General features: G+C 63.5%; 2 protein-coding genes across 4 annotated transcripts; both read left to right on the top strand.

Moving 5' to 3' along the window:
- The first annotated feature begins 1,900 nt into the window (after positions 1-1,900).
- Positions 1,901-4,374, top strand: LOC102577222 (uncharacterized). 2 transcript variants are annotated; one of them, XM_059729424.1, is made up of 4 exons: positions 1,901-2,003; positions 2,161-2,287; positions 2,399-2,515; positions 2,757-4,374. In XM_059729424.1, the coding sequence occupies exons 1-4, from the start codon at positions 1,980-1,982 to the stop codon at positions 4,064-4,066; spliced, it is 1,578 nt and encodes a 525-aa protein (XP_059585407.1). In that variant the 5' UTR covers positions 1,901-1,979; the 3' UTR covers positions 4,067-4,374. The 2 variants fall into 2 exon arrangements, with proteins under 2 accessions (XP_059585407.1, XP_059585406.1); XM_059729423.1 differs by having other exon boundaries at positions 2,396-2,515.
- A 5,429-nt stretch (positions 4,375-9,803) lies between these two features.
- Positions 9,804-22,639, top strand: LOC132243243 (zinc finger protein 436-like). Of its 2 annotated transcripts, none has more exons than XM_019486362.2 (7): positions 9,804-10,199; positions 13,827-13,955; positions 14,035-14,142; positions 14,452-14,565; positions 16,379-16,483; positions 16,969-17,076; positions 18,406-22,639. In XM_019486362.2, exons 2-7 carry the CDS (start codon positions 13,859-13,861, stop codon positions 19,731-19,733), a joined length of 1,860 nt encoding a protein of 619 aa, XP_019341907.2. In that variant the 5' UTR covers positions 9,804-10,199; positions 13,827-13,858; the 3' UTR covers positions 19,734-22,639. The 2 variants fall into 2 exon arrangements, with proteins under 2 accessions (XP_019341907.2, XP_059585394.1); XM_059729411.1 differs by having other exon boundaries at positions 10,021-10,199; positions 18,409-22,639.
- The last annotated feature ends 168 nt before the right edge of the window (positions 22,640-22,807 follow it).

Below are 22,807 nucleotides of genomic sequence, written 5' to 3'. Positions count from 1 at the left end.
GCACTGATGGATTCGGACAGGAGGTCGTTTAGGCCAGGGTAATGAAGTACTGGTGGGGTCACTGCTCTGGGAAGTGCTGTGCTTGCTGGGCTAGTGGGGAGGAGCAATGCAAAGCTACTGTCTGGCGTCCAAGCCACCTGCAAACATCTCGGAGTGCAAGCGCTTGCCTTTGGGGGTCAGGAGTCAGGCCTCAGTGCTGGGGGATGGGGGTGATAATTTCCCTCCGTGCCTTGCAGGACAGGGCAGCCCGAGGTCTCTGGCTGCAGTAGCGAGCAGAGCTGGAGTCCTGAGAACAAGTGCAACAAGGTCCCTGGCCACAGGCACCGGGGCCAGGGAGCCCCAGCCGGTCTTTGTGCCTCTGTTTCCTGCAATCGTCCCTGATGGCCTGGCCTTTGGGCAGTCCCATTGCAGCAGAGCATGCACCGAGGGATGGGGTGCCCCAGCCCAGCTGGCGTTGGGGCAGGCCTTCTTGTGCCCAGAAGAGGGGGAGGCAGCCACGGGGGGAGGGCTGGCAGGCAGGGACCAGAGCCCTGCGTCCACCACGGTGCATTCCCAGACTTGGAGGGGCAAGTGCGGATCTGAATGGCAGCCACGCAGCATCACCCAGCCCTGAACCCGGCAGCTTGGGGCTGGGCTGGCAGAGCCTGTCTGATCCGGGTCTAACCCCACACCAGGGACTGTTCCCACGAGCTGCTGTCTTTGCACTTGGGTTTGTCCCATTAGTGCCCAGGCAGTGGAAGGCCCCAGGCCTCAGAGTGGCGGGGCTGGGGTCCGAGCCCGCGGTGCTGTGTCTGTGCTGGGTTCGCCCAGCCCAGGGCTGCTAGTCTGCTGCCGGGTGCGGAACAGCTGTGGGCCTGAGACCCGGAGCGTCTCAACTGGCAGCTGTTCCCGGAGGGGCGCAGGGCAGGCCGAGGGCACCGCTGCTCCTGCCCGGGCCCCCAGAGAGGCCACCAACGGGTCTCCTGCTGTCTGCGGGGCAGGAAGGGAGCAGTAACGGCCCTGGGCTCCATGCTGTAGGAAAACAGTCTCCTTGCAGCTGGCCGGGCACCGGGCCAAGGGGCTGAATGGGGATGGGGGGCTCCGGGTGCAGCAGGGCCCACGCTGGGGCAGCAGCACTGCGGGGGCTGGACTGGGGGCCCTGGGGTCCTTCCCAGCCCTGCGATGCTGCAGCCTGCAGCCCTGCCACCCCCTAGCAGGGGGAGAGGGCGAATCCAGGCCTGGCAGCAATCCTGGCCCCAGGAAGCAGCGGGGATGAGCGATGAACCTGGGTGCAACCCAGGGCTGGGCGAGGTGTCCTGGGCTCGTGCCCAGTGCTGCCTCAATGGCCAGGGACCCCAATGCACCTCCCGTGGGGGCAGCCGCTGTGGTGGGGACCCCGTCGCGGCCTGCGTGGCCCTGGGGCCCTGCCCTGCTCCTTTCCCGGGAATAGGCCTCCCACGCTTCTCGTGCCAGGGGGGCCGAGCTGGCTCAGGTGTGGACCCCGCGGGCTGTGGCACTGTTGTGGGGGCCAGTGTCCGTCCATTGCCTGCCCGGCGTGGCCTGTCCCGCCGCCCCAGCAGGTCGGAGCTGTGCGGGGGCTGCCGGGCGGCTGCAGCTCGGCTCCGTGGGCAGGTCAGAGGGGGCTTCTGCCCCCATGCCCCCGCGTGGGGGTGTGTATGTGTGTGCAGGTCTGGGTTACCCTGGGGCAGGGGACACGTGTGTGTGTGTGCGGGTTCCCCCGGGGCAAGGGACGCGTGTGACAGCCCAGGATCCCCGTGGCAGGGGACACGTGTGTGCGGGCGCGGGTTACCGCGGTGCAGGGAACACGTGCGTGCGGGTGCGGGTGCGGGTGCGGGTCGGGCGGCGCGGACTACAAGGCCCAGCATGCTCGGCGGGCAGGTGCGGTTGCTCGGCCCCAGCCCCGGCCCCGGCTCCGGCCCCGGCCCCGCACGGCGGCGAGTTCCGGAGCGGGCCCCGGGAGCGGAGCGGCCGCCCGCACCATGCCGCGGGCCGGCGGCGCGCAGGTGGGAGCGGCGGCCCGGGCGCGAAGGGGTTACGGGCCGGCGGGTCCCCCCAGCCCCCCCGCGGCCCGGCCGCACCGGGGCGCCCCTGGCGGGCGGCGCGGGGCGCGGGGTGCGGGTCCCCGGCGCGGGGCGCTGAGCCGGGCGCTGGTCCCCGCAGGTGCCCGTCACCTTCGAGGACGTGGCCGTCTACTTCTCCCCCGAGGAGTGGGCCGAGCTGCGGGAGTGGCAGAAGGAGCTGTACTGGGACGTCATGCGGGAGAACTACGAGCTGGTGGCCTCCGTGGGTGAGCAGGTGGCCGGGCAGGGGTGGCCGGGGCGGGGGACGGCGCGGGGCACGGCCCTCGCCTCTGCCGCTGCGGACCCCGGTGACGGGAGCTGCTGCTTGCTGCCAGGAGCTGGCTTCGCTGACCCCAAACCGGAGCCGGCGTTGAAACCGGAGCGAGAGAGGGACTCGCCCATCCTGGAGCCCTGGGACGATAGCGACGGGGGCGTCCTGGATGTCCCCTGCACAGGTAAGTGCCTCAGGCCAGCGGCCTGCACTAGCCGCCTCCCGGGACGGAGCAGGCTGGGACGTCACCTGCCGGGTACGTGCAGGGTCCCCAGAAGCCCCCGGCACAGGGCCCGGGAGAGCCCGGCGTTGTGGACCTAGCCGTGGGGTGTCTCGCAGGCTGTTCCAGGGACGGGTGTAGAGCCTATGGGCCCCCTCCCCACCCCCGGCAATGGGCACCCCTGAGACCCGTGTGCTTCTGCCAGCTCTTCCATGCTGCGCGCAGCCTGTGCCGGACACGGTCGCCGAGCTGCTCCTGGTCGCCAGCCACCTGCTCCTGGCTTGGAACCGGCGCGCCAAGCGGCGCTTCCTGGCCTTCCGGGCGCTGCTGAAGTGCGGGCGGGCGCTGAACCTGGAGGACGAGGACGACACGCTCATGGAGGACTGGACAGACATGATGCACGTGGCCATCGCGGCCCAGTCGCCCTGCGTGGACCGGCGCTTCTGGAGCAAGGGCACCGACTCGGCCTGGTGGGACTACGCGGTGCTGCAGACGTGGGACGACCAGCAGTGGCTGCAGAGCTTCCGCATGAGGAAGCAGACCTTTGTGGAGCTGTGCGAGGAGCTGGCCCCAGCCTTGCAGCGCCAGAGCACGCAGTTCAGGGACCCCATCCCTGTGCAGAAGCGGGTGGCCGTGGCGCTCTGGAAGCTGGCCACCACGGACTGCTACCGCTCCGTGGGCGCCCAGTTTGGCGTGGGCAAGTCCACGGTGGGGCTGGTGGTGATGGAGGTGTGCAACGCTATCCTCAGGGTGGTGTATCCGCGGGCCGTCGCCATCCGGCATGTGCCCGACGTCATCGCCGCTTTCCACAGGTTGGGCTTCCCCAGCTGCGCGGGGGCTCTGGATGCCACGCACGTGCCCATTGCCTGCCCGCCACGCGGGGCCGGCGAGTATGCCAACGGCAAGGGCTACTATTCCCTGGTTCTGCAGGCCTTGGTGGACCACCGGGGCCGGTTCATGAACACCAATGTGGGCAGTGCCGGCAGCGTGCACGATGCCATGGTCCTCCGACGCTCGGGTGTCTACCTGCTGGGGCAGGCAGGGACCCTCTTCCCACGGTGTGAGGTGGTGATGGGCAATGGGGTGCCGGTGCCCACTGTGGTGGTGGGGGACCCCGCCTACCCCCTCCTGCCCTGGCTCATGACTCCGTACCCCGAGCCCCTGGACCCCGGGAAGAGGCACTTCAATGAGGTGCTGGATGGCTGCCGGCTGGTGGCAGAGCGTGCCTTCGGCCGGCTCAAGGCCCGGTGGCGCTGCCTGCAGAACCGCCTGGACGCCAGTGTGGCCAATGCCGTGCGCATGACCGTGGCCTGCTGCGCCTTGCACAATGTCTGCGAGACCAAGGGCGAGGGCTTCTGTCTGCGCTGGAGCCAGGACAGCCAGGGCACGCTGAGCCGATTCCCCCAGCCAGAGAGCGCGCCCATCAACGTGGGCTCCAGCTCCCGTGAAGCCCGGGCTATCCGGGATGCCATCTGCAGCCACATGCTGGCCACGCAGGGTGGCGTGAGCGAGTAGTGGATTGCAAAGGTGAGCACAATTCCCGCGGGGAGGCTGGTGGCGTTCGTTCCCTCGGCCCCTCTGTACAGTGTGTAGTTTGGATAGACTAGAGTGCCAGGGCGGCGGGGCAGTGCTGGGCATCCTGGGGGACACCATAACCTGGCTCACCCGCTGGCCTGCATCAAGACGAGGCCTTCCTTGGCCTTCTGTGTGCATGCTGTGGCGTCTGCACCTGTCCATCTCAGCTCCCGGGGGCCTGGGTAATTTAATTCTCAGACTGCTCTGTGCTTTTTGATACTTTATTAAAAACCTTTTTTTGCATAAAACTGTGCCCCTTGCCTTGCCCACATCCCAGAGCCACGGCACTTCCCACTGCACATGTCAAGGGACCCGAAAGGGGCAGGCGCTGCTAGCGACAGCCCCATCCAGTCGTACAAGGAGCAATGGCGCAGTGCCGACAAAGCAGCCCAGCCTTGGTGATGCCTGCATCCCTGCTTGCGGCGTCGGGCTGTGCTGTGTGCTGCCTCTTGCCTTGCTGCTTCGGAGCTGCCTGCCTGTTTGCAAGCCCCGGGTGTGTTGGGGCATAAGAAGCCAGGGCCAGGAGCTGGGCCTGCCCTCTCTCTCCCTTTTGTGTCATTACCACGGCTGCTAGAAATTGATGGTGAACTAAAATGGACGTCTCTGGTGCTGGTCCAGGGATGGGAGTCCCCCAGGCCTCTGCTGGGTGCACAGCCCAGGCTGCTGCATCTGCAGGCTGAGGGCATGAGCATCTCGGCAGGGCTTGATCGAGCGCGTGGGGCGGCAGAGGGGGGCTGGCAGCTGCACAGCCAGCACATGGAGGGGTCAGGGCCATCCATGGCCTGCATGGTTTACCCTGCCAGGTCTCCAGCAGCCGGCTGGCAGGGACACCCAACTCCTTCTTGCTGTAGCCGGGCTGCAGGGCATGTCACGGCCCCTGCCCAAGGATGGGATGTTTTGCAGCCCCCACTCCCAAGACGGTTCAGGCATCTCATGGGAGCCAGATGCAAAGCTGGAACAAGCCTGGCAGCAGGGAGCAGAGTAGATGGACGTGCAGTGAGGTGGATACACAGCTGGTTGGATGGTTCTGCTTGATGAGGAGTCTGCAGTGTCCAGCTGGGAGGAGGTATGGCATGGGGGGGCAGGGTTCTGTCCTGTGGCTGGTACCGTTCAACAGCATTAATGATTTGGTGAATGGGATTGAATGCACGCTCAGGCAATGTGTGGATGGCACCAAGTTGAGTGGAGTGGCAGACACACTGGATGGAGAGCAGGCCTGGGATCCAGGATGATCTGGGTAGACTGGAGAAATGGTCCCCAGCCACCCAGATGAGATGCAACAAGGACCAGTGCAAAGTCCTGCCCTTGGGATGGAATAACTGTAGCACAGACAGAGCCTGGGGAATGGCTGGCTGTGCTGCAGGACAGCAGAGAAGGACCGGGGGTCACAGTGGAAATGAGCCAGCACTGTGCTCTTGCTGCAAAACAGCCAACAGCAGCCTGGGTCGTACTGACGAGTCTCATTTGCAAATCAGGGGAAGCTCTTGTTGTCCCTTTCCTCCCAGCAGGTGTCCAATCCCTCGGTGAATCTGTCTGAACGCTCAGTTTCCACCACGCCAGGTGGCAACGAGCTCCACATTTAATGACCCGCTGAGTGACAAAGAACTTCCTCATGTTTTAAACTTTCACCCTGCTGTCCTTGTTTCATGCTGTGACCCCTCGCTTTTGTCTGGTGAGACAGTAATACATCCCTGTGGATTTTCTCTTCTCCATGTTGTAAATCCTTCTCCTGTTCCCTCTCGAGTGCCTCTTTTCCAACCTGGCCAGGCCTGGCTTCTTCAGTCTCTCCTCACAGGGAAACCCCTCCATAGCATTCATCATCCTTGTTGCCCTTCTCTGCACCTTCTCTAGTTCTTGTATCTGTGTCTGTCTTTATCACCTATATCTATATCTACTTATACCTATGACTATGTCTATATCTATGCCTATGCCTATTCTTGCTGCCCTGGGGACCCTGGGGATGTAGATAAGGCCTGTGGGCAACCAGCCCAGCCACAGCCAGTGACCGCAGAGGCCCACGCTGCCATCAGAAGAGCTTTGCTGGCAGTATGCAGCCCATGCAACGTGGCAGGGCCAGGACCGTGCCCGCTGGGAGCCTGAGCACCACGTGCGGTAAGTGCTGCTATGGGGCCCTGGTCCCTGTCCCGGGAATGACCACTCGCTGCACCTGCTGCGGCCTGCACCTTCGGGCCCCACAGCTTCCTAGCAGCCCCTCTCTGCCCCTGTCAGAGCAATGCACAGAGAAGTCCCTGAAGTTGCAGCCCAGCGCCCGGGTCTGGGTGGGGCAGTGGGTGCGGGGAGAGAGATGCAAAGACGGTGGGTGATGGGGTGAGGACAAGACTGGAGCCAGGGCAGGGCCCCCTATGCCCTCTTCCATCTTCCTCCCCACTCCTGCTACTCTCTGGGAGGGGGAAACTGCAGCTACACAGCAGGGCTGGCTACCCCCTTGTAAGGGGACAGGCCAGCCTGCTCCATCTTCTCTCCCCAGACCTCAGTGAGAAATTCTTGGCTGAGCTGAAGAAGGGGGCATTAGTAGGGCGGCAATGTGGGTCAGGACGTGGCTAGTGGGGAGATGGTGACAGGGGTTGGAAGTGGGGGGCAGCCTGCTGTGCGCAGGAAGGGTGCAGCACAGCCCTGGGGGCAGAGAAGGATGGAGCCCTAGGAAAGCTGGGCTGAAAGGGCCCAGTGCACCAGGCACAGCTCGCTCGGTGGTATCCTGTATGGGGCCAGCTGCGTAGCTGGCATGGGGCTCAGACAGGCTCTGGGGCCCAACGTGCCCTTCCTCGCAGCTGCAAAACGTGCAGGTGGAGCCCCGGCTAAACAGACCCTGCAACGGTTGTGCTGAGTGCCAAGGGGCCGGGCAGGCAGCCGAGATCTCATCTAAACCGGCTTTGTGGTGGAGTGAACTCGCTCCACTTCCTGCCTCTGCAGGGGACAGAACAGGCATCTTCCCTCTTTACGGCAGCCTCTCGGACCCCCGAAGGCCGCTGTCTGGTCCCCCTTCATCTCCAAGATAGGCACGCCTGGCTCAGCCTCTCCTTGCCCGTGTGCCTTCCACCCCTTGGTTGCTGTTGTTGCCTGCCTCTGGGCCCTCTCCAGCCCCTGCACATCCTCCTTCAAACGCGGAGCCCAGACCTGCAGGCTGTGCTCCTCTGAGGCCTCCCGGGCATCACTGCCGGTGTCAACCGCGGTTGAAATGAGAGAGAAGTGGGGCTTCTTGCACTTAGAAACCGGATTTTTAACCTAGTGCTTTATGAATTGACACAACGCTCGGTTGATGACTAGCAGAAAGGCTTGCTTTAATAGCTACCAACAAGTTACAAAACTAGCTGGCAGAAAAAGACTCTTTCCCCACATCAAAGGAGCTATTATTCATCTTTGTATTATCTTAGCTGCACGGAGATCTTTACCCAAGGCAGGCAGGGAGCCGTTCTTGTACAGCTGTGCAGCGCGGAGCCTGCACTTTTGGCTGGGTGGCGCAGGATGGCTTCTCGGGTTTTCCCTGGAGGGCACACACCTTGCTGCCAGTTCTGTCTTGCTTTTTATACTCTTTTAATTGTATAGCTTCACAGCTTCCTCCTTGAGAGCTGGTTAATTGAGGTCCAAAAGAAGCAGGCCGGGCCAGAATGAGCATATTACAATTGTATCCTGGTCGTGTGCTTGTGAAGCGTGCAAGCTTTTCATCAGTTTGGAATCAAATAGGATGGGTGTGGATTGAATGAGATCCCTTGAGGGAGTTGATCACAGAGTACTATTTTTCAGTAGTTATTTTAACAATGGAGTCTAATAAATAGCTGCAAATGGCTCATGGAAATAGTGAAGATCAGAGACCATTGGATACACTAGACGTGTGATTCAGGAGAATACACTGGATTAGCAGAATAAACATTTAGAAGTTGACTGCTTATTTGGAGAAAAATGCCTTAATTAATAAATACAAACATGAGCTAGTGAGGATCAGACAACAGGTGTGAGGTAGGTTAGATGCAGTCACATAGACTGATTTAGCATAAAACTTTAGACAGATATTGAACGTTTGCTTTGGGAAATAGGTCTTAATCCAAGGGGGAATGTGTTGCCCAGGATATATTTCCAGTCATGTTTTCAGTGCAGCTTGGCTTGTTCTTGTCTCTTACAGGCTTTCCTTTGACATGGATATTTTAGTTCTTTTGTTTTCTTTAGTGACACTTATCTCAGTTGAGATGTAGATGTAGGTTGTAGGTTTCTCCCCAGGCCACTTGGCTTTTTGGCTTGCTCTCCGAGTCTTGTTCCATTATGTATTAGGTCCCTGCCAATACTTTAAACCACCATTTATTTTTTTAGGCTCAGGTGTGGTAGCAGATCGAGGACTGTTATCATGACTGTTATTGTCTTATGGCCTGGGTCTGGTATTGGGTACCGCAAGCGCTCCACTCTCTTACGTCTAATGGGGTGCAAGCCACTGTGGAGTTTGATTTTCTTTGTGACAGTCTTGTTACCTTGATCCAGTCTTGCCCCATCCATTGTCTTGCATTTTTGTGCAAGACACACTGTCCAAACTTTCAGAGTTTTCATATGCAGCAGGGACCCCAGCGGTTGCATCCAGTCCAGCCCCTGCCTGAAGCAGGATCAGCCCTGTGCAAACCAGCCCAGACAAACCCTGTTTCCGACCGCCAAGCAGCACGACAGTCACCCCTGACAGCCCCAGGCATCGCACCCACCCTTGCCCCGGGAAAGCAGGTCCATGGTTGCCAGTGTCCTGCTGCGGGCAGGGGGCATGGACGCTGCAGAGACACTAGGCTGAGGCAAAACCCCGCTGTGTGGACCTGTCGTGTCCTTTCACTTAGGCTCAGCCGGACGCTGCACTGGGGCAGGAAGGGATTTCTGGTCTGGACTGGGGGGTTTGCCTTCCCCTGCAGCGGGGGCATGGCCATGGCCTGGACTCTCTGGAGCATCTATTAACATACTTTATAGAAGCAGGACGTTGCAGCCTCCCTGCTTTCCCTGTGGCAGGTCCAGGTGTGAGGCCTGGGCCCGTGTCAGGGTTGACGGCAGTTTTACTAGGAGGCTGGATACAGGGTTTGTCTGGGCCGATTTGCACAGGGCTGATCCTGCCTCAGGCTGGGTTGGACTGCACGTGCTCCTTGCCAGCCCCGCAGCTCTCGGGCTGTGTTAGCCCCAGGTGAGACTTAGCACCCAGCAGAAGGCAAAGCAGAGCAGAGGGAGGAGGGGGAAGGAGAGAGCGGGCGAGGGGGCAGGATGGAGGGGCGAGCAGGGCCCTCGCCTACCCAGGGCGTCGCAGTCTCTGGTGCTCTCCGTGCAGCTCCGTCCTGTTTCCGTGCCCGTAGCTAGACCGTTGCCCGGCCTCCGCGGCTGCCTGCAGCACCCCAGTGCTCACCCACGCAGCCCTCGCTGCGGGCGCTGCATGCAGGCGAGTAGCCACACGCCCGGCTCTCCTGCTCACTCATCCCCCCACCCCGGCCTCCAGGCCTCGCTCTCTTGCTGCTGCACGTCGCGCGCAACGTGGCCTGGAGCCCGCGCGCTCCGCTCACGCCCGGGGCACAGTGAGCTCCGGGCACGAATCGTGCCACGGTCCAGTCCGGCCAACGAAGGGGGTGGGCGCCCGCTCGGGGCGCAGCAACGGCTGCCCCCAGCTTAGACACTGGTCGCAGCGAGGCGGTGGGGACGTGACCCGGGTCTGGTGGGCAACCGCGGCCTGGCACCCCAGCGCCCAGGAGCGCTCGCCCTTTGCCCCGGCCACGGCCCCTCGTGCCCCTGTGCGGCCGGCGGCCCGAGCCCCGCTGCACACGCGGGGTGCCCGGGGGTCCCCGCAAAGCCGGGCCGGCGGCGGAGGCTCGGCGCTGCCCGCGGGTGCGGAGCAGAGGGCGGGGCGGGTTTCCTGGCCTTGCAGGTGACCCGTTTCCCACGCCGCCGCGCCGTGCCGTGCCGTGCCGTGCGGTGCGCGGGGCTCGGCGCCCGGGGCCGGACTACAGCTCCCGGCATGCTGCTGCCGCCGCCGCCCGGGCGCTCCTTTGTGCCCGCACACAAGTTCCTGCGAGCGGCGGCCATCGCCCGGCAGCGCCGTGTGGACGCGGTGAGTCGATCCGGAGTCGCCCCGCACCGCACCGGCTCCGCGCCCGCCCCGCGGGAGATGCCGCGGCGGGGTCGTGGCCGAGCCGGGTCGGGACGGGACGGGACGGGACGGGCGCGCTGGGCTCCGAGGCGGGGCAGGGCAGGGCCGGACCGGGGCAGAGCCGGCAGGACGCAGAAGCGGGGTCGGATCCGTCCCCTTCAGAGCCAAGAGCTGCGGTGCTGGGCCAGGCCGCCCCAGCCGGGGTGCCGCACGCCCAGGGGTGCCGCGAGCTGCTTTTGGTGAGGCAGGCAGAGGCCTGCACACGATTCACAAGATCAGCCCGGGGGTCGAACCCGCTCGCCCCGCGGCCGCGGCTGTCCGGGCGCGTGAACGGTTCTGCAGTTTTCCCACAGCCCGACAAGGAGCGAGAGCTGGGAGCTGGCGTTGTCTGAGATAGGGCCTCGAGCCTAGCCGGGATCTGGCCTCCAGCGTCGCAGCGGTGACTCTCACCCAGGGGCTGCGCCCCCCGGGGTGCCTCGAGGGTGCAGGGCCGCACTGCTAGGTGTGCAGTCGCAAGACAAACCTAGAGATTTCAAACACGAACCCGCGGGGCTAACCCCCGTGCTGTTGGGGGCTGCCTGAGCCCCTAAAAACGGCGCTAGGATTTTTCTGCAGTCAAAAAACCAGGGAGAGCTAAGAGCGGGCATCTCCCAAGGGGCCTGCAGGCTATCGAGGGGGTCTACAGAGGTTGAGAGCTGTTGTTTTGGAGGAAGAGCTTGCAAACAGGACGTGCCCAGTGTGATGAGACCCTCCCGGGCATCCCTCCCCATGGGTCCGGGGCTGTCAGGACACAGCCCTGGATGCTCTCATGAAAAGCATTAATTTTGCAGCCATCCGGGACATGTCCTGCGCTGGGGTTTCTCTGCTCTTTCAGCAAGGCCCGAAATTGCTGCCCTGTGCCAGAGCACTCGCGTGCTGCTGCTCCCTCGGCCTTGTCCTCCCGCTCCCTTTGGTCTGTCTCGCGGGGCCCTGCCCGTGCAGCCGGTTGGTGTCAGTGGGGCGCCGTCTGTACGTGGGGCTGGGCGATGAGCTGTTTGGGGCAGGCCCTCCCTTCTTGCCCATGCAGCGCCTTGCACCCGGCGCTGCAAACATAGTGGTGAAGTAACAGGACACATTTGTGGCCAGGTCCCAGTCTGCTTGGGGTGTCCTTGTGCCCAGGGCAGGGGATGATCAGAGGGCAGTGGGCGCCTTGCAAGGACCACGGCAGCAGTGCCCTTGGTGGGCTTCTCTCCAGCCGCTGGAGTGCAGGCCCCTGGGGTTCGGGCTTGCATTGATGCATGCCGGTGCTAATTGCAAAGAGGCAATGGATGAGCTCCCGCTGCGCTGGGGCAGGTGCTGGAGGAGATGGAGCTGAGCTGGGGGCTGGGGGGTTGCAGCTTGGGACCTGTGGTGCTGGACGCGGGGGCAGTCAGCTCTCCCCTGGGAGGCGGGGGCACTCCCCGGCTGCCGAACAGGGGCTCAGCTGGTGCCTTGGGGTGGGCAGGCAAGGCCTGCTGAAACTCTGAGCCCAGGCCTGTCGAAGCCATGGGCCTTCCCTGCCCTCCCTGCAGCTCGGGACTGTCTAAGCCCCTCCTTCAGCCTTGGGGTCCTGCTAACAGGGGTCTTGGGGCCACTTTGTGGCCTGGCGGTACCTCCCCGTGGGCTGGCGGGCACCAGGATGCCATGTGGCTCCAGGGTTTGCGTGGCTGGTGCTGCACTGAGGGGAGATGGAGGGACCTGCCTGAAGATGGAGGGACCTTGCTGGGCTGGCAACAGCCTGATCCCAAAAGTGGGGCAGGTGGGAACCCCTCGGCCTGCAGTGCCCCCTCTCCTGTGCTTCGGCCCTTGCAATTTTGAGCCCGTGACCCCTGGGACAGGTATAAGGCTGGCAGCCCTGGGTGGCTCAGGTGAGACCAGGCCAGGCAGGGGACAGACACGTGCGGGATGTGTGGCAGCTGCTGGGATCCCTCCTTTCCTTGTCTCCAGCTGGACTTTCTTTCCTGGGGTGGGGACGGGAGCGCAGACCCAGCGCCAGGGCAGCTCCCAGGGACTCGGGGCCATTGCCTCTTGGTCACTGTTGCAGTGCTGGGAGCAACCATTTCATTGCAGCTGGTGTCCATGGCCGTTGGTTCCCCTCCCCCCCCATGCAGTGGCGCCAGCCTAATATTAATTAACAGATGCAACGAGCGCCGGAGCAAAGTGTTGCTAAGCGACTCTCGCCGCCTGGTCTGGGGATGGCTCTGGGCCCTCGCCTGGGGCTGGGCTGCCTGCAGGGCTGATGGGCATTGGCGGTGTGTCGGCTGTGAGCTTCCCACAGGGGTGTCTTGGGGGTGCCTGCTGTCATTGGGGGGTGGAGGGAGGGGTGATTGCTGCCCAGGGTGCAAGGGGAGCAGCGAGGGGCTGCACACCTGCAGCGTCGTGGTCCCTGCTGCAGGGGTCTGGGCTGAGAGCCGTCGAGTCCCAGAGCTGTGGGGCTGGCAGGGAGCTGCAGGGTCACATCCCGGTGCAGCCTGACCTGAAGCAGGATCAGCCCCATCCAGATCAGCCCAGACAAACCCCGTGTTCGACACAACGAGTCACCCAGATGCAGCCCCAGGCATCGCCCCCGCCTCGGCCCCCAGGAAAGCGGGGGGCCGTGGCTGTCAATGTCCGGCTGCTGCAGAGCCTGCTAATATACACACTAGAGACCTCAGGCTCAGGCCACAGCATGCACTACAGGGGAAGGCAAAGCCCCCTGTACGGACCAGTCTGAGCAGGGGGAATCCCTTCCTGCCCCAGTGCAGTGTGAGCGCAGGGCCAAGACCCTCCAGCCAGGACCCCGCGGGGTTGGTGCCAGCAGGAGCATTGGTGCAGCCCGGTCCCCATCCTCAGCCTGGGCTGCAGCAGCACCAGCTCCTCGGGGGGAGGCTTAAAACCCCCCTGACACATGGAGCAGAAAAGGGGCCTAGCAGCTTGTGAAATCCCCCAGGTAAAACAGGCGTCGCTGCACCTAGATCATCCCCGACCAGTGGCAGCCCGACCTCTCCTTGACACCTCCAGGGATGGAGGGTTCCCCCTTCCCTGGCATCTCCCACGGCCTCCCTGCTCCGCAGTGCAGACGTGTTTCCCGAGATCTAAACCAGCTCTGCTGCAACTTCATCCTGCTCTCTGCAGAGAGAGAAAAGCTGTTGTCCCTCTTCTTGCCACCCCGCGCATGTCCTGCCTGATTGGGGCCTGCATTTCCCAAGGCAGGGGCAGGGGCACCCAGCCCAGGTGGTGTCCGGCTCCCCTGCCCTAGATCATGCCCCCCTGCCTCTGGCTTAACAGCTGTCTCATGCCCTGGGCTGGGAGGCCCCCAGGACCCATACTAGGGCTCGCTGCTGTTGGTTGGGACATGCAAAGGCTCGGTGTCTTTCTTGGCTCTGCCGTGGGGTCTCCCTGGGGTGGGGGGCATGGGGAGAGGAGCAAGCAGAGTGCTGGTCTGAGCCGGGGCAGGCATAGGGGAGCCCTGCCGCACAGGGTATGCCCATGCCCCTTGCCAGGGAGACACCCCTGCCTGGCCAGGTGGGCATAGGAAAGGCTGAAGGTGTCTCAAGCTTGTGACCCTCCTCCCTCCCTTCCCTGGGACAGGCCGTGCCGGTGCAGCCGCCGCGCTGTCGGACATGGAGCACCCAGGGAAGCACTGCACCAAGGCCCAGCAGATGCCGTGGGAGCGGGCCGGAGCCGGAGCTGGAGCCGGAGCCGGAGCCTGCCGCACAGGTGAGAACCAGGCCCCCTCCTTCCCCCCACCCCCACACGCCTGGATCAGAGGATCTGACCGGCGTCGATGCCACGGCAGGTCTGGGCGACATGAAGCCGAGGGTGTTCCTGAAGGCGGAGCGGGAGGAGGAGGCGTGCGGCAGGGCGGTGCCGGAGCCGGCGGCGAGGGACATTCCCGACGTCCCAGGTGAGTTGCTCTGAATCCGTCCCCAAGTGGGGCAGGGGCTGGTGGGGGACTGTGGGCTCCCAAAGCTTCCAGGAGCCAGGCCGGGAAGGGACTGGGGCCAGCTGCGAGCCAGCATCTCCATCACCAGGGCCTGGCTGTGCTCTTCTCCAGCATCCATCTGGTGCTGGGCCCTGGCCTGGCTCCCCAATGAATTGCCTCGGAGGGGGCAGAGATTTCCTAGCCTCATAGCTGGTGTGATGCTGAGTGTTGGGGGAGCGGTGTGGGGGACCCCTCCAGGGAGCAGCTGCGACTGTCCCTTCCCACCCGCAGGCTGGTCGGGCCCGAGTCACGAGATCGAGGTGAAGCTGGAGCCAGACGACGACTCGTACCCCGGGTACCCGCAGGACCTGGAGGACAGCGATGACACTGCCTACCCCAGCGTGGGTAAGTGACCCTCGCCTCTGCCCGGCCCGGCTCTGGGGGAGCTTGGGAGCCTCTGTGACCTCTGGGCATCCAGCACCAGGCACACACAACCCTGCAGCCCCGATGCAATGGCTCCAGCAGCTTGACCCCCTGGAGGCTGCACGTGAGTGCGATGGTCACAGAACAGGGGTGGGCAGCGGGCTCCCCTTGTCCCTGCTGCGTGGAGGCAGGAAGTCCAGCTCCTCCAGGAAAAGTGACTGCGCAGCTTCTGCAAAGTGGGAACTGGGCCCGTCCTGGGCCGCGGGGCTGGTTGGTGCGTTTGGTTGTGGAAATCCTAGAGCCGCTGGGCTTGGAGGGAGCTGCAGAGGTCCAGCCCCTGCTCAGGGCAGGATCAGCCCCGTCCAAACCATCCCAGACCTGTCTGTGTCTGGCCTAACTTCACAAACAACCATGTTGTGCAGCAGCAAGGCCCATCCCCAGAGCCCCCGGCCACTGCTGCAAAGGAAGGCAAAACCCCCCAGTCCACACCAGTCTGAGCAGGGGGGGAATCCCTTCCTGCCCCCAGTGAAGCATCAGACTGAGCGTGAATGCAGGGGCAGGACCCTCCAGCCAGCACCCTGCGGGGTTGGTGCCAGCAGGGGCATTGGCCCAGCCCAGCCTGGGCTGCAGCACCCAGCACCTCTGGGGGAGGCTTAAAACCCCCTGACACATGGAGCTGCAGCAGGAAGGGAATGAAATTCCCTCCTGGCCCCACGTGACAACCAGCAAAGCCCAGAAGCCAGACCTTACGATGAGAGGCTGAGAGCCATGGGACTCCTCAGCCTGGAGAAGCGCAGGCTCAGGGGTATCTGGTGGCCACCTATATGTTTATCAGGAGTGCTCACCAGTATCTGGGGGAACGTCTGTTCACCAGAGCACCCCAAGGGATGATGAGGTCGAACAGTCACAAACTCCTCCACGACCATTTCACGCTGGACATAAGGAAGAATTGCTTTACTGTCCGAGCCCCCGAGGTCTGGAATAGACTGCCGCCGGAGGTGGTTCAAGCACCCACTTTGAACGCCTTCAAGACACATTTGGATGCTTATCTTGCTGGGATCCTGTGACCCCAGCTGACTTTCTGCCCCTGGGTTAGGGGGATGGACTCGATGATCTTCCGATGATCTTCTCCAGCCCAAATGTCTATGAAATCTATGAAGCCTGCGACCCTCCGTGACATGTGGTTGCCCTGATCCCCCTGCAGCGCCAGCCCATGTCCCAGGAACGCAGCCTCTGCTGAGAGGCATGTTCACAGGGTGCGTGCTGTGGACACCAGTGACTTGTCCAGAGTATCCTTCCCTGGCCCTGGCGTGGCTTTCCCCATCTCCCTGTGTGCAGGGGACAAGGACAGACCTCTGTGGCTGGGCATGCCCAGAGCTGGGTGGTTTTCCAGGCCAGTGGGAGCTGGAGGGATTTCTGGCCAGCAAGGCAGGCGATCCCTCCTTGCACACCCAGCCAGGCCAGTCCTGGGCTGTGGTCTGAGGGGTGAGGCAATGAGGCCAGAGGGGTTTCCAGGGTCTGGATCTGGTCTGGATTCTGTCTGGACCAAGCATTCAGCTCCCTTTCCCTTACGGGCTCACATGCCCTCGTGCCCCTCATTGGGACAGGGAGCTGCACTGACAAGACCCGGCTGGGGGCAGGCAGGTCGTTGTGTGCGTGTCTCTCTGCTGGCAGGTGGGACAAGGACGTGAGTCCCTGGGGGTGCCGGACCCTGTAGGGGTCAGGCCAGGGGTTGAGGGCCGCAGCTGGGGCTGGCCGGTCCCCCCGGACACTGAGTGCTGCTTTCCTCCTCCAGGTATCAAACCAGAGGTTGTGGTGAAGATGGAGCCGGAGGACGACTCGTATGGCGAGTGCTCCCAAAGCTACAGTGGGCAAGGCCTTTCCGACGACCCCTACTCCTGTGAGTGAGGCCGCGGTGCCGGGCGATGCTGAAGGGAGGGTCTGGGAACGTGTGGGATATGTCCAGTGCCCTCGAGGGGGTCATGTGCACTGTGCTGCCCCGTGCTCCTGCCTTCCTGGCCCGGCTTGGAGAGCTGCCAGAAGCTGCGGTGTCTCGCAGGAGGGGGAAAGGCATGCGGGATCCAGGGCAGAGCGAGGAGCAGGTGGGGCAGGGCCTGGGCTCCCCCCCATCTCTTCCCCAGATGCCAAATGCAGCCCCACTGAATGCCATAACCCACCTGTGCTTCAGGGTCACGGATGGGAGACGGGGGTCCTGCTTCGCGCTCTGGATAATGTGTCTGGAGTTGCAGCATAAGCCTCCGGCTGTGGTCCCATGAGACCTGAGCACCTTCCCTTCCTCATCACCCTGGCGTGGCTAGCGGCAGTCCCGGTGCCACCACCCAGCCCCACCGAGTGCAGGACAGGTCTCTTCCTCTCCACGTACAGGTGACGGCAACCCTGAGATCATCGTGAAGGTGGAGCCGGACGAGGAGGCGTACATTGGGTACCCGCAGGGCCTGGGCGAAGGGGACAGCCCCGACTATGCCGGCACAGGTGAGTGCAGCCACATGCCCTGGGGAGAAACGGGGATGGGAGAAGCTGGGAGCTTAGGGGGCTCCCTGTTCACCTTAGAGTCCTGTGTGGCCCCGGCAGTGCCGCTGCGCTCCATGGGGGCCCAGCATGATGTGTTGGCTCATTCCCATGCATGTGGCATCAGCCCAGGGCAGGGCTGGACCGTAGGATGCTGTCTGGCCTTCAGGTGAGGCTCCATCCAGCTGAGCACCATTAAGACAAGGGGCTAACCCCTGTCTCCGAGGGCGGCAACTGGGGGCAGGGGCACCTGCTCCCCAGCATCTGTGGCGCTGCACTGGTCTCGGCAAGAGGCAGCCTGGAGGTCTCCCAGCTGTGTCGGGGTGTTTGCACCTCCCGTGCCCTGTGCAGGCCGATGTCCTGGGGAACGGGCACCACAGGTCTCCAAGACCCGCCAAGCGCGGCTCGTGCTGGTTCGGCAGGGCTGAAGTCCTGGTGTCTGGAGATCCCCACCCCGGCACGGAGCAGCCGGGGCACAGCCCCCACAGCCTGCTGGCAACCCGGTGAGCAATTTGGTCCCCTCCCGTGAGTAGGTGATCCCATCGCATCCCCTGCAAGTTGCTAAGAGTTGCGTCCTGATGGCACGGCCCCGGGAGACGCGGGCGCCCGATAGCGTTCCACGAGCCGCCCGAGGCTGGAGGCGTCTGAGGTTTTGCCTGCTGCAGCCCAGACCTCTGGGGCTTAGAGATGAGTCAGGAAGCCCGGAGGAGCGTGCGCCGTCACCTGGATCTGACACTCTGTCCGGACCCGCCTCGACGCTCAGGGGCTTCCTCTGCTTCTGGCACATCGCGGCAGGGAGCAGGGGCCTCGGGCCCTGGCACCGGGCTCGATAGAGCCGCAGTGACGCTGCGGCCGACAGCAGGAGATGCAGCATAACATGCTGCCATGCCCCGACCCTGCACGTGCATCCTGTGCCCCCGGGATGCCTCAAAGGCCACAGGGGAGAGCACTGACAGGCACGGGGGGTGCATGGTGACACCCCAGCAGTTAGCGGCCACTTGTGTCCCGGGAAACCCTCCGCTGCAGCAGGAGCCCCGGACAGCAGCCGCCTTGGGACCGTGCGCTGGTGAGTTGTGGCTGCGGGGAGATGGTCTCTGCCAGGCCAGGGGCAGCGGGCTGCTGGAGCCAGTGTCTCCGTGCAGCTGGGGACCAGTCATGCGGCACCCCTGCCCTTCACGTGCTGCTGTCTCAGCTCTTCGGGATATGGTGTGGAGGCCCCGGATGCGGCTCACGCTAGGAAACCTCCCCCGGTCGCCGACAGGCAGAGTAACGCCGGACTCTCTTCTCTCCCAGCAGGTGGTGGGGCCCCGGGCGCTGGCCAGAAGCAGCCCAAAGACGAGCCTGAAGACGTGAAGCCGCCGGCTTCGCCCGCTGTGCCCCGGCCTGAGCCCGGTGTGAACCAGTGGACAGTACAGCCCATGCCGGGTGGCCCCACCGGGGAGCTGCAGAGAGCCATGCCTCCAGGCCCGCCTGCTGCTGCCACCACCACCACTACCGCCGAGCCCGGTGCAGGGAAGGACCCAGCGCCCACGGCCACCCCGGAGCCATCGAAGAGGCCGCGGAGCCAAGGAGCAGAGCGCCCGTTCGCGTGCCCGGAGTGCGGGAAGCGCTTCCAGCACCGGGGCAACCTGGTGACGCACCTGCGGGTGCACACGGGGGAGAAGCCGTTCACCTGCGGCGTGTGCGGCAAGAGCTTCAGCCAGAAGGGCGACCTGATGCGGCACCAGCGCATCCACACGGGCGAGAAGCCCTTCGCCTGCGGCGTGTGCGGCAAGAGCTTCTGCTCCAAGCAGACCTTCGTGCTGCACCAGCGCATCCACACGGGCGAGAAGCCCTTTGCCTGCGGGGACTGCGGCAAGCGCTTCAACCGCAAGGCCAACTTCCTGACGCACCAGAAGATCCACCGCGGCGAGCGCCCCTTCGTTTGCCCGCAGTGCGGCAAGGGCTTCTGTGCCAAGAAGACCTTCCTGCTGCACCAGAAGATCCACGTGGGCGACCGCCCCTTCGGCTGCTCCCAGTGCGGAAAGAGCTTCAGCCGCAACGGCGACCTGACGCGGCACCAGCGCATCCACACCGGCGAGCGCCCCTTTGCCTGCGACGACTGCGGCAAGAGCTTCAGCCACAACGGGGAGCTCATCAAGCACCGGCGCATCCACACGGGCGAGAAGCCGTTTGGCTGCGACCTCTGCGGCAAGAGCTTCAACCGCAAGGGCACCCTGGTGACCCACCAGCGCATCCACACCGGGGAGCGTCCCTATGCCTGCCCCGACTGCGGCAAGACCTTCAACCTCAAGACCACGCTCATGAAGCACACGCGCATCCACACCGGCGAGCGCCCCTTCCCCTGCAGCGTCTGCGGCAAGAGCTTCAAGTACAAGGGCAACCTGCGCACCCACCACCTCACCCACACCGTGGAGCGTGTCTACCCTTGCACCGAGTGCGGCCGCGTCTTCAGCCGCAAGAAGGAGCTGGCCGCCCACCAGAGCGCCCATGCTGGCGACCCCCTCCTGGCCTGCTGCCGCCAAGGGGACTCCTTCCCCCCCTTCCTGGCCGCGCACCCGCTGCTCATGCCCTGCGCCCCCATCCAGATGCCGCTGGAAGCTGTGGGCAAGTACAAGTGAGCAGGGGAGCAGGGGGGGCTGCTGCTGCCTCCGTGGGGGACTTCAAGATCTGGGACCCCTGCCCCTGCCCCAGAGAGACACCGGCTCTGTACCAACCACGTGCCCCACGGGAGCTCGGTGCACCTGGGGCCTGCACATCACAGATGCTTGGGAACCTGCAAAGGATCCAGCCTTGCCCTGAAGGATGCCAAAGAAGATGCAGCAGTTCCCCTTGCTGGGGTGGGAGTGCGGTCCCAGGAGCCCCTGGGTGCGTCAGGCTCGGTCTGTCTGGACAATGGCTATGACACCCCTGGATGCCCCCCGCTGAGGAAGGGCTCTGGGGCATGGCCGGGGCTCGCTGATGGGGCTTGTCTTACTACTGAATCGGGTCGGGCTGCCATGGCTTCCTTCTTGGCCGCAGAAGGACAGCGAGGGTTGGGGCCTCGGGAAGGAGGATGCTGTGTGTGGCCTCGCTGCTAACGGTCCCCTAACGGCTCCGTGAAGGTGAACAGTTGCTGCATGGACCCTGCCAGCCGGCGCCTCTGCCTGCGGAGCCCATGGATGAGCCACCCCGGAGCAAAGGACCGTAGCGCTGTCGTGACCTGTTCTCACGGAGCGTGGGCTCCACGCAGGATGGCCCCAGTCCCGGCCACAGCGCCTGACCCTTGCCGATGTTGTCCGGAGAACCGCGAGCGGTGGAGATGGCAGAGCCCCCTCCGGCCGTCTCTCTTGCCCCCTCTCCAGCGCGGAGGGCTTCCTGCTGTGTATTTAGGACCGTGCCCAGCGGCCTCAACCCCCCACGAGAGCCGTGCGCGTTGTAACAGACACTGACTCTTTCTCGCCTTGTACAAAGGGACTCGGGTGTAGTTGCTAGTTTCGAAGGGATCGCGGTAGCCTCCACGTTTGCTGTCCCCCTGCATGGGGCTCGTGCGCTGCTAGAGGGCGAGGCATGGAGACGGGCTGAGAACGCCTCTAACGCCATCTCAGGCTTCCCCTCAGCTGTGTCTCTTCGGCCCATCTCTCTGCTCCTGTGCAGATGCTTCTGGGGGAAGGATCCAACAGCCTAGTCTTTCCTCTGTCTCAGGGAGCATCCTCGGCTTGGGTTCAGCATCACCCCGGTGTTCCCCCGTTTGCCGAGGGGTCCCTAGGCACGGTCCACTCCTGGGCTGTCCCCCCAAATCCACACCCATCCCCAGCTGCTGGCATTACTTCCCTCTGGCATTGCGCTGGGGTTTTGCAGCTGCGCTGGGCTGGCGGCGTGCAGGGACCATGGCATTGTGGCCAGAGTGAAGGGGCCATCCCTCTTCGCTCTTTGCTTGTCGTGTTTCCCTCTCGTGCTCCCGGCTTCTTCTGGATGGTGGGTGGAGGAGGGAGAGGGATCTGCAGCTCCTGGCCCCTGCTGGGCACGTGCCCCTGGCACCACGCCACGCCACGCCGTGCTGCACCTTTGCTCAGCCACCCTGCAGCCGGTGCGCAGCCCACGCTGCCAGCCAGTCTCCTGAAGAATGAACTGCAGTGGTAACAGGGCAATTAACACTGCCACCCCTCTCTACTGCCCACTTTGCGGCTGGATGGGGCCCCGCTGTGCCCATCCTGGGCATGGGATTGGGACCATCAGCCGGATCCAGCCCTTGGACGGACCGGGCATTGCCCATTCGGCTTGCCAGACAAAAAGATTGAGCACTACTGTTACAGAGGGAGAGCACTGAACCGGATCTCCCTTGGGCAGTGGTTTGCAACCTTTTTTCATTTGCCAACCCCTTTGGAAATCTCGAATGGAGGCACGGACCCCTTGCATTGTACATGTGCCGTTCACATGCTTTTGATTGATCATAGTCATCTTTAGCAGACCCCTTAGACATAGTCTGTGGACCTCCAAGGGTCCGTGACCCACAGGTTGCAAACCAGTGCTCTAGAGCGATCCATCCCCTATTTAATACCCTCCCCTGCATCCAATGCTTTTGGGCTGGCGATGCCAGAGGAAACGTCTCCCCCGGCCCTGTTCACCAGCTATGAACAGAGCTGTCTTCCATGAACGTGTCCAGGCCCTGGTTGAACCCGGCCCCGGCGGGGGGGAAGCTGACTTTTCATCCTCCATAGCTGCTGCTTTGATTCCCCTGTGCTCTGGGTGGGCGTTCGAGCCACCCCGTGGGCTGGGAAACCCTGGGTGTCTCGGTGAGAGGGGCCTGGAGCCCATATGAGTGGCAGGGCAAGGAGGCAGCGCTGGGCTCAGCCAGGCCCTGCACCCCGTCGCTGGAGAGACCTCGGGGCTAGAAGCAGCGTCAGCTCGGCCTTTTCTTCCGTGATCCGGTGGTGCCCGGATGCAGAACGAGAGACCCCAGAGCACGTCTGGGCCCCGGTTCTGCCGGCTCTGGCTCCGTCTGGGAGCCAGCTGCAGCAGGGATAGGCAGGCCCGTGGCTGGTGTTTCTCATCCTTCAGCAAAGGTGTCTCGCTGTGGCCGTCCTCGCGGCAGTTACAGGACAGCGGTGACGAGAGGCTGTGTCAGCCGGAGTCGAGTGGCGCTATGGGCATGCCTGGGACTCAAGTCTTCTGAGACATAGCTGGGCTTTGACCCTGCCTTGCTGTGTGACCCTGGGAAAACCTTGTAGCTTCTCTGCCTCAGTTTTCCCCTCTGTGAAATGGGGATAATGAGGCTAACTGTACCTACCTCGCAGGGGAGTTGTGAGGGCCAACTTGCCCACTGCTGTCTGTGCGGGGCCTGGAGGGGATGTGGTGCTGGGCTCTGGGACTGCGACGTGTTACTGTCATTACTGCTGCTGTGGACATGGGAGGGCTCCCCCGTGCCCCGGAGGATGCCCGCGGTTGACCCCTTGGTGCAGCAGCACAAAGCCCATCTGTATTTATATCTTTAGCCTTTGTTTTTTCTAATTTAGAAACTAATAAAAGTTGGCAGTGGAAAAGCAAACCCGGCCCGGCTGGCGCTGCGTGTGGGCTCCCAGGGTGGTCATCGCTCCCCGCCCCACATGCGCCGACCTCTGTCTCTCCCCTTGGCATGGGGCAAAGGCTCTGGACACATGGGGCAGGGTCCCTCTGCTTTCTATCCCTCTTGGGAGACTCATATTTTGCTGCTTTA

Source organism: Alligator mississippiensis, chromosome 5 (genome assembly GCF_030867095.1).
Source record: "Alligator mississippiensis isolate rAllMis1 chromosome 5, rAllMis1, whole genome shotgun sequence".
Lineage (NCBI taxonomy): Eukaryota > Metazoa > Chordata > Crocodylia > Alligatoridae > Alligator > Alligator mississippiensis.
The sequence above is the reverse complement of the archived record's forward strand: the minus strand, read 5'-3'. Positions and strand labels throughout refer to the sequence as shown.

Excerpts from the sequence above, each read along its gene's own strand:
- LOC102577222 (XM_059729423.1), top strand. The coding sequence starts at position 1,980 with ATGCCGCGGGCCGGCGGCGCGCAG. Across the intron at positions 2,004-2,160 it reads CGCGGGCCGGCGGCGCGCAG|GTGCCCGTCACCTTCGAGGA; the intron begins GTGGGAGCGGCG and ends TGGTCCCCGCAG. Across the intron at positions 2,516-2,756 it reads CCTGGATGTCCCCTGCACAG|CTCTTCCATGCTGCGCGCAG; the intron begins GTAAGTGCCTCA and ends TGCTTCTGCCAG.
- LOC132243243 (XM_019486362.2), top strand. The coding sequence starts at position 13,859 with ATGGAGCACCCAGGGAAGCACTGCACCAAGGCCCAGCAGATGCCGTGG. Across the intron at positions 14,566-16,378 it reads CACTGCCTACCCCAGCGTGG|GTATCAAACCAGAGGTTGTG; the intron begins GTAAGTGACCCT and ends TTCCTCCTCCAG. Across the intron at positions 16,484-16,968 it reads TTCCGACGACCCCTACTCCT|GTGACGGCAACCCTGAGATC; the intron begins GTGAGTGAGGCC and ends CTCCACGTACAG.